General features: G+C 35.3%; 1 protein-coding gene across 10 annotated transcripts; it reads right to left on the bottom strand.

The window, feature by feature from the left end:
• Positions 1-2,936: 2,936 nt before the first annotated feature.
• On the bottom strand, positions 2,937-7,766 carry LOC121969961. 10 transcript variants are annotated; one of them, XM_042520299.1, is made up of 7 exons: positions 7,647-7,766; positions 7,025-7,113; positions 6,874-6,943; positions 5,743-5,890; positions 5,365-5,655; positions 3,521-4,092; positions 2,937-3,372 (listed from the first exon to the last, which is right to left on the bottom strand). In XM_042520299.1, the coding sequence occupies exons 2-6, from the start codon at positions 7,089-7,091 to the stop codon at positions 3,541-3,543; spliced, it is 1,128 nt and encodes a 375-aa protein (XP_042376233.1). In that variant the 5' UTR covers positions 7,092-7,113; positions 7,647-7,766; the 3' UTR covers positions 2,937-3,372; positions 3,521-3,540. The 10 variants fall into 10 exon arrangements, with proteins under 10 accessions (XP_042376233.1, XP_042376234.1, XP_042376238.1 ...); XM_042520300.1 differs by having other exon boundaries at positions 7,025-7,235; positions 7,647-7,751; XM_042520304.1 differs by having other exon boundaries at positions 6,874-7,031; positions 7,647-7,765.
• Between the last annotated feature and the right edge of the window lie 1,985 nt (positions 7,767-9,751).

The following is a 9,751-nucleotide window of genomic DNA, read 5'->3' as shown; positions in this document are numbered from 1 at the left end:
TTTTTCATTCACTCACATTCACATCATCTTCTTTCTCAAGCTCTCCCTCTCCCTCTTCTCCTCTCTTGCCGTGACCTATCAAGGTGCTAGCACACCTTCGTTTAGGTTTTTCTCCACCTAATTAGTTCGTGTGGATACTTCTAGAGGAGTATCTATTTTGATACTCTTGAGATCCGACACCGTTTGGACGAGTGGGAACGCAAAGGGCTTCGCTTCAAAGGTATAACCCTTTTCATGTAGATCTAGGTGTAGATCTCGGTAGAAACTTGTATTCGTAGTTTTTCAAAAATTTTCTTTGCACGGATCCGTTGGCTTTGGGGCTTCGGGGTTTCCGCGACGCGAAAACGCGGTTTTCGCGGCCCGAAAAATCCAACACCGTAGTCCCATATAAGTTGTAGCAAGGCTAAGTATGCTATAAAATGCTCCTATTGCATTTATCTAACCTATTAAAAATGTCTATGTTGATTTTATCAAACATTGGGTGTGGACTAATTCACACCCTATGTGCTGAAAATCTGTATACAACTAAACTAAGGCATAAAATCGTGAAAATAGCTACTTATACTGCAGGTGAGGGGTTTCTTACATCCTGCGCTAGATTTTCTTACGATCTGATCGTTAGATTTCCGGTGGAGAAGATCCCTTCGTCGATCTCCTCGCATCTACGTGCTCTTCTCTCGGAGAGGAGCGTTCTCGTGCCGGAGTTGTCGCCGGAAGGTGCTCCTATAGCCCTTGGGATGAAACCCTAAGTTCCTTGGAGGTTGAGGTGTCGTGAGGTTTGGAAGAAGAGAGGTTCGGCGGAATTAGGGTGAGGAGAGGAAAAGCTTCCGATGAAAACTAATAACTCCTCAATTTTTTTTCCTATTTATATTAAGTGGTTTATTCGGCCAACTAAACCTTAAATATAACTGTTTCCCTCTTCTTTCAGCACACCCTGCTGGGGCCTCCTGGTTACTAGAGTTGTCTATAAGACATAGGGTCTCATAGGTCTCGGGTTCAACTCCCGCTTAGGCTATTTTATGTTTCTATTTATTTTTACTACTTCTGCTACTCTAAAAATTCCATAAAAATATCTTAAAATTCTAGAAAAATTATAGAATATTTCTAAAAGTCTTTTGAGAATTTTCGGACGTTACAGATTGGGTTCTCATAAGTTAGTCCTCAAATAAGTTCTAACTGAGATCCAGCCGACCAGAGGGTGTTCCAGTCAACCAGAGCATCGAAACTTAGCCCGAAGATGATCGAGTTTCAACTGAGTCAACAGAGGTCTAGCCACTTAGACAAGCATCCAGACTGGAGATGTACTTATCAGGCTGTATAAAAGGGTAGTCGAAGCAACCTCTCTAGACAACTACAACAGTCATCCATCTTCGTTCTAAGATCTCAAAAAGTGCTCAAGTCCTGCTAGTGTAATTCTGGAAATGTTAAGAGGAGTGCCGCGACATTTAGATTCCCAGCCGAGATCAAACACAAGTTTTCTTTTCTTATTTACTTAATTGCCTATCATTCTTTTATATTTGTGATTTCTTTACTAAAATTGTAAGAGGTTTCACCTCTGAAAAGTAACTGAAAATAAGAAAGAAATCAGTGGATTCACACTGAGTGCATACCCTAGCATCAAAGTGATCCTACATTAAGATCACTATTCTCAATTTTGTGATTTTAGCCTAATGACTTCCACATAGCCTTGATCATTATTATTATATTATACTCATTATATAGTTTTATCATTCATCCCTTTAAGGACATGATTCTCACCTAGGAAATTATAGTCTTCCGAATAACTCTCCCTTGACTTAAGTCTCATTTTCAATAGTGCTAGGAGCATCTTTCGATATTAACCTATGAAGTATATTTTCTTCAAGTAATATAATGTCTTTTACAACCATAAGTAATATAATGTCTTTTACAACCATTACTTGAAGATGATTTTAGAAAATTTTTCTACTTTCTCTCCAATACTCTCTTGACTTAAGGCTCATTTTCAATAGTGCTAGGGGCATCTTTCGATATTAACCTATGGAGTATATTTTCTTCAAGTAATATAATGTCTTTTACAACCATTACTTGAAGACGGTTTTAGAGAATTTTTCTAATTTCTCTCCGATAAGAGTGGTGCCCACAATTTCCAACCGGCAATACCGTATTAAAATTGTTGTTGGATAACCAATGTTGATCCAATAGCATGGGGTCTAGTTACTAGATCGATGATGAATCGACAACTCAAACTAGTAGAACAACTCAAACTAGTAGGACTTGATAGGACAATGTGAATTTTATCTTATTTATACTCTTGACATACTTTTACGATTATCAAGGCACTTCTTCCAGTGATAAATATATCTTAATTGATATTATCATCATCTACTTAATGTTATTGATTATCTTTCAAATATTGATAGACAACTTTAAGTAAGCATAAGACTTTAAGATTGAAAGGAAGGTAAAGTTTTTTTTTCTTTAAAATGATATTGCCCTATCCAAAATGTGATTGATTGATAATCGCCCTCCAAAATACGACCTACAATTCAAAATAGGAGCAACTTTAAATTTTGAGTTCTGATGAACTTGTAAATCTTTCAAACTCTTAAAGGAAAGGGAGAGGAAAAAAAATCTTAAAACAAGAATTTACAATTTGAAAATGGAATGAGTCGAACCGAAATGGAATTCCTTTTATAAGGGAGAAACATGTTTTGAAGGATAAAAAAGAGAGATAGATATAGCTTTTACAAATATCATTAACTTAATTAATTAAGTTAATCTCTTTAATTTTAATTATGCTATATTAATCAATCAATTAACTTTAATTAATTAATATCATTAACTTAAATAATTAAATAATCAACCAATTAATTAATTAATTTTTAATGATTAATTAATTATTTTCTCAATATATTGCCAATACTTTTGTCCGATAATATTGAATCAACTCTTCATTGCCCGAACAATATTAGACAATTTTTATTCACTTGACAAATTATTTTACAACCATCTTCTTACAAAATAATCATCCATGTCCACATTCAATTTATTGATTTCAAAAACTCAATTTTCCAACTCCTTTCTCTGACCATAGCTTCTTTAACCACAGCTCCTACCTCTGAAACCAAAGAATCTAATATGGTAGTGGTAGTTTCTCACCGATCAATTCCTATCATTGTTTCTGGAATGATCCAAGCTTTTAGCTTCTCGGGCGCCTCCCTGTGCGATCAACAGGACTTAAGCAAGATTCCTTCTGTCTTGTTTCATGCTACGACAAGCATTCGAGAAAATCCGTAGCCAACTACACTACTCTCATGCAGTATAACAGAAATGTGTGTGCCAACGGGTCTCAGTTCATCTCCCACGTCTGTAGGTAGCACACCAGATTCTCTGATGTAAATAGCAGGGCATTAATAGCACAGAAAGCTAAATATAAATTGCGCCTAGAGCCAAGCAGCACAAGAAAATTAATGGAACTTAGATCAGAAAAAATTTCCATTAGAGAAAAAAAAACAAGATACTTCAAGAAGAACCTTACAATTCCACAACTGCAGAAAATTATGTAATATCCATAACTTGAATTATTTCAAAATGCATCTGCAAACTGGGCTTCATATTGATAAAATAGAATCTCTCCTCAACCTGCAATTTTCCTTCACATCTATGAGTTTCATCTTTGAGCATTTGCAGGAGGGTATCTTTTTCTCTATTAATCCATGGACGATGATGGTCAGACCATTGTCGAGGAGTCCCATGAAGAACAAACCGAAGACTAGCATTATTAAGCAACAAACATTGAGCAATCTCCTTAATAACAGAATGATCGGTCAAATAGGCACCAGCACAATTTAATCCAACATCAACATAATGGAACTCAGAGATGCTCAGCAAGAGATCCTCCTTGGAGATTGGATACATGTGGACTTGCTTTCTATCAAATGACTGGGGTGAAGATATCAACTCGGCATATTCAGTTACAAGCTGGTTTACTACAGTGCCACCTTTGCTGAAACCCAGAATGATTGTTTTAGGAAAAGGAGCTGACAACAATGTAGTAGCATGTGGATTTTCTCTTGTCTGTTCTATCAGGTTGCTTGAGGATGTGGTCACCTGCTAATCGCAAGAGAAAACAAGGGAAAAAGGAATATGCATGTGGCCAGGGTTCAAGTCATTCTCTTTTCGTTTCTTTTATATTAAGTACGATGATGAATAATATAAAGCAAACACAACTACCAATTGTCTATATTTTTTTCCATTTACGCAGCAAAGCCAATAAAAATATTAAATAGGAAATAAGATGAGATGAGAAGCATAAAAGAAAATGATTCATAGAAGGATATAAAAAGAAGATTAATTCAAATAGCTCAGCTTAAAGAGAGAGAAAGAGAGTTAATGAATGAGCTTTTACAAGGTGGCAAAAGGCAATTCGCTCGCCCCCATCGCCTCAACCAGCCCGTCCCCTGACCAACATGGAAGAGATAAATCACGGATGACTACTAGCCTTACGCAGTTAAATAGCGCAGGGGGAAGGTAGACACCCGACTACTACCCGAGATTTGACTCCCATATCTCATAGTAGCAACACCACTATACGCTAGCCAACTGTCCGTCCCGAGGGACATGAATGAGCTTTTACAAGTAACTACATCAAGTGACCTTTCCCAACTCTCTATTGAATATGCAAATTATAAATGAAATTGTTATAAAGTAAATAGTTGCATAACAGTTTATTCCCAAAATCCTATTGGTGATGGGCACATGATTATATATTGCCTACCCATATATATATTCAATATATTTACTGAATACTCACGGGCGGGCATAGTCATCCAAGCTTTTCTCTCAGAAAATAAATAACGACTACCATCCATGTCGTACTTCTTTGCAAGGTTTAGATTACATATTTTCACTTTGTTAACTTGAACATTCCACAAACGTCAAATACCATGGTTTAAAATTCTGAACAATATTGGAGTTTTGATTTATGACGAAACCATACGATTTCAATATAGCTTTGATTAAATCTATTTAGAGTATCCTATTATAGCTAGGAGTTGATTGAAATTACTAAGCTTAGGTTAATTATTAACATAAGATTTTATTAGGCTTTCTGCAACATGCACTTGTCGCCTGCGAGCATCCCATGGGGACAACCCAACCCATGGAGGTTGGCGTGGGTTCACGGCAGCCCCAGTGGCGGCACGCAATGTCGGTGCTAGGCAACGGGCAGAACATGGTAAATTTTACCCAGCACGAAATGAAGTTTTAAACCATGTCAAATACTATTCTGATTGTACCAAATATTAGACTGCCACATGTTAATCTAAAAGAACATTGAGGAACCTATGAAGTACTCTAAATTTTAAATAAAATAATACTTACCTGTTCCAAACACCTGGATAAGATTGAAACAATTGCAGATGAAGCAAGGAATCCACTAGGATCATATTGTTTTGGTTCACCTCGAGAAGTCAATGATGGAATAAATTCCTTGTAAAGGGCAAAAGATCCATTATACGTAGATGCCTCTATCACCCAAACATTAGTTGAAGACCCTAATTTTGATACAATCGACTCAGATATATTCCTTGAATCTGATAACCTCTCAATCACAGAATTTCCAGTTCCTTGGACCTTATCCCCACAAAAGAAGATAGCATTAATGGAAGGAATCTGTTATAAATAACAAAAACAAGAAAGGATAAGGGAAATATCAGGTTTGACAAGATTCACAAGGATTAAGAGACTGGGAAAATTTACCAGCAGAGTTCTGGAAGATGGAGAGATCATAAGCGAAGCAGTAATTTTGATGCAAGAAACAGATTTGCTTGGATTAAGACAAATTCTAAAGCACCCAATCCAGCGATCCATCACTTGGAAAATTGAGGGAGAATTTTTAACACTCCAACTGGTGATATGGCAAAGTAATTAAAAGATGATGGAGAAAATGTTGATAATACTAATTAGTAAAAAACCTGTAACAAAAACAAAAAAAATCTAAAGTAGGTGAAATGTGCAGGAAGAAAATGAGAAATAATTTTTTCCCTGGAAAATAAGTGTAGTCACTTTCATAAACAAACAATAACACGAAGTGCATTAACTAATGTATAAGTTCACCTATTTTGGCAAATAAAGCGGTTTATAATCTGGTAAATAAATAGAGAAAAAAAAAAACAAACAAGGGTAGCACTAAGCTACTATCACAACCAAGCATAAAACAACAGGAAAAAAACAATGTAGAATAGGCAAAAAGGGCATGAAATAAATAGGAAACAATTTCTTTAATTTTGGAAACATGAGTGGTGTAGTTCTTTCAGAAACAAGCAGAGATAGGAAAACTAACTTTAAGCTACTATCAGAAGTGAAGTAAGCAACCAACGCTAAAATGAAATACAGAAGGAAGATGTGTACAGAAAATCCCACATAGAAAACCCACAATTTTGTACACTCAGTAAATCTAATCTCTTTTAGTCAACTCTAAATTCTTGTGATAATCTGAAGGCAGCATCATATTGACAGTTGACAAGAAAGCCCATCCCACAAACTTGTTATTCTTATGCAATAATCCAATTATCAGATGTAGATAATTTTATAAATGTTCTAAATCATTTGTACAGTTATGCTGACTTCAATGCCACAAATAGCAAGCATTAATTTATATGTGAGTTAAATAACACTACCAATGCATGGATCAAAAAACAAGAACACAGGCATGAGGAAAAAAATGTTTTTTCTTCAATGTCTACTAAGCAAATTGCAGCACTTACCAAGATCAATTTTATATTTAGCTATTATTTTCGAGCAAGTTTTATATCAAATCTACAAAGTCTCATTCATGCATAGCAAGTAATTCAACTTTGATATATGCAGCATCTTTGTATTAACTAATACCTTTTTACAGGATGAGCCTCTCGCTTATTTTTGCTCCAATAATAATATGTTATATCATTCTTTTTATCATCTGGAAAGATCAATTGATTACTTATTCACAAATTGTTGCTGCCAAAAAAGAAGAACCAGGCGCCCAGAAAATAACACCTACACTTGTACTGCAGAATTTTCCAGGTTATCAATGTAGAACGAAGCGTTGAATTAGCAATCTCCACCATAACAATGAAACCATTCTAGCTCCTGAACAGATTAAAGAAAGCATGGCATATCTTCTATCCTTCATAATCTAACCAATGAGGGGAAACATTTATTTTTGAACCAAAGGCTTCAGAGTTATCAGGTCACGAACCTCCAACATGGCCCTATAGTTTGATTCTTTTGATTTTGATTCAACATCAATGAATGGATAAACAAATGGGAACTGCAAATTATAGCTAATTAACACTATTTCTTCGCAGATTACCCCCTCAGGATCAAACGCCTCAATTTCTCTTTCTTGTGAAGAACGAATGTCAAATGAACCAATCCGACAACGGAAACAAAAGAATAAACTCGAGGTTCTAGGGCCAAATCGAAAACCACAAATCAAACAAGGATCAAGAAACTACAATTTCCAATACAAAGACAGAGAGAGGCAAGAAACGACAACCCCGGTCCGCGTCATTAAAGCCTACCAATCGAGCTGTTAGGCTCGATGCGAAAAGAGAAGGGCGAACCGAAACCCTAGGTGCGTTTGGGAGAGGCGTAGGTCGAGAAAGAAAGGCAACACTCACATGGGCTACGCTACGGCCTCTACGCGATGCCTCCCTCCTCTTCCGTCACTTCCTCCGCAGCTTGAGGCGTGTTTGGATTCTGCCTGCTACTCCGCAAATTTTGACGGTTCTGCTTCTCCTATTATAAATGTTTTTAAAAATATATATATATATTGTTTACCCAACAATTTCAACCTATATTAAACTCTAATCGATGCATCATATTTTTAGGGATGTTTGATTGATGAATTTAAAAATAAAGAAATGAAATGATAATAAAAGATAGTGTTTGGTTTATGGATTTGGAATGATTTTTAGATTTTTGGGAATCAACAAAACCCATATAATTAGGTGGGTTTCATTTCCATTTCCATTCTCATTCCATTTTACTATTAAACTCATACCCATAGTCATTCTCATCATTTAACCAAACGCCACTTTAGTATATAATTTTTATGGATTAGAGGATGGATCATATAAAATTATTATTAATTTATGATAATGATCTGATTATAATTAATTGTAAAAAATTTTTGGATTCATCATCCTCTTAAATTATAGTTTATATCGAGATGGATAATCGAAGGTCGTCCGAAAGTCGTTGTCTTCTGACGGCATCTGACCATCCGTCCATACTCAAACTATAACATGAGAGGATGATGAACCTAAAAAAGGATCATAATTCAACCGTGTTATATAAATTACGGAATCATAATGCTAGTAGGTGTATTGCAATAATTATGAAATAATCGCTATTATAAATGTATAATAGTTATGATTTTGTAGTTATTGTAAAATAATTTTTTTTAAATAAATTATTCGGAGCCTATCATAAGAATTTAAATAATATATTTTTAGTATAAAATTGCGTCATTACGAGTTTCATCCCATAATCAATTATAGATTTATGAACAAGTTTCAATTTAATATATTATGTGTCTTACGGTTCAACCCGAGTCAAAAGTTATAGCATATTAAAATTTAAGGTTTAACGTTCACATTTTAATAGTTATGAAACCATAGCTGCTACAACTACATAACAGCTTAATTGTAAAAGCTATAAAATCGTAGTTGTTATAATATGAATGTTAAACTTTAAAAGACCATAATTTTGACTCGGGTTGAATCATGAGACATATATCAAATCGAAGTATATTTAGAGATCTACAATTGATTACGGAGTAAAACCTATAGTGGTTAGGTTGTAGGCTCAAAAAATATCATGTAAATCTTTTTTGAAAGGTCAAATAATTTTAATTTTAATTATTTTTCATGTTGTAGTAGCTATGAAATAATAGCTGCTACAACTGTGTATCAGCTGCGGGAATATATCTATTATAACTGTGTGGTGGCTCAGTGATAACAGTTACGGAACCATAACTATTATAACTGTATAACAATTATAGGATTGTAGCTGCTACAACTGTGTGACAGCTCAGTTATAATTGTTGGATTTTTTCGGGCCGCGAAAACCGCTTTTTCACGTCGCGAAAACCCCGAAACCCTCGCCACCGGATCCGTGCGAAGATAAAACTTTCGAAAAACTTACGAGTACGAGTTTCTAAACATCGATCTACAATAGATCTACAAAGAAGAAAGGTTATATACCCTTGATGCCCTTCGCAATCCCGCTCGTCCTCGGTTCGCCGGATCTCGAAAGTGTCAAAGTAGACACTTCTCTATGTGTATCCACACAAGCAAGAGATGGAGAAAAATCTCTAAGGATGTGCTAGCAACCTTAGAGGTCAGTAATGGAGGAGAGGGAGAGCAAGAAGAAAGCTAGAGAGGAAGAAGATAGGAGTTACCACAAAAAAATGAAACTCTCCACTTGAAATCAAAGTGGCTGGCCACTTTAGTGGAGGTTGTTGTTAGCTAAAGCCCTAGAGCCAATCATTTGATGATTATATTATGGACTTGTTGTATCATATTCTATATAAATAAAGGCATTTGGTTTTTGGTTATTATACTTACTTGTATTGGTACCAAATAAACTAAGTATAATAACGTCCTTGAGTAGAAGGTTCTTACCTATATCAATTGATTGGTTGAATCGATAGTGAGATGATATAGGGAACACTACTCTTAATCATTCCTAGTCGAGTATTAACATTCAGGGACAATGTTAA

The sequence above is a fragment of the Zingiber officinale genome, chromosome 4A (genome assembly GCF_018446385.1).
Source record: "Zingiber officinale cultivar Zhangliang chromosome 4A, Zo_v1.1, whole genome shotgun sequence".
In the NCBI taxonomy this organism is placed as follows: domain Eukaryota; kingdom Viridiplantae; phylum Streptophyta; class Magnoliopsida; order Zingiberales; family Zingiberaceae; genus Zingiber; species Zingiber officinale.
Note: the sequence above shows the minus strand (reverse complement) of the source record. Positions and strands in the feature narration are given on the sequence as shown.

Bases quoted from the DNA above. Each gene is read 5' to 3' on its own strand.
- LOC121969961 (XM_042520299.1), bottom strand. From the start codon at position 7,091: ATGGTGGAGATTGCTAATTCAACGCTTCGTTCTACATTGATAACCTGG. The intron at 5,891-6,873 runs GTATTAGTTAAT...CCATATCACCAG, and splicing joins GAGGCTCATCCTGTAAAAAG to TTGGAGTGTTAAAAATTCTC. The intron at 5,656-5,742 runs GTAAATTTTCCC...TATTTATAACAG, and splicing joins CATCTTCCAGAACTCTGCTG to ATTCCTTCCATTAATGCTAT.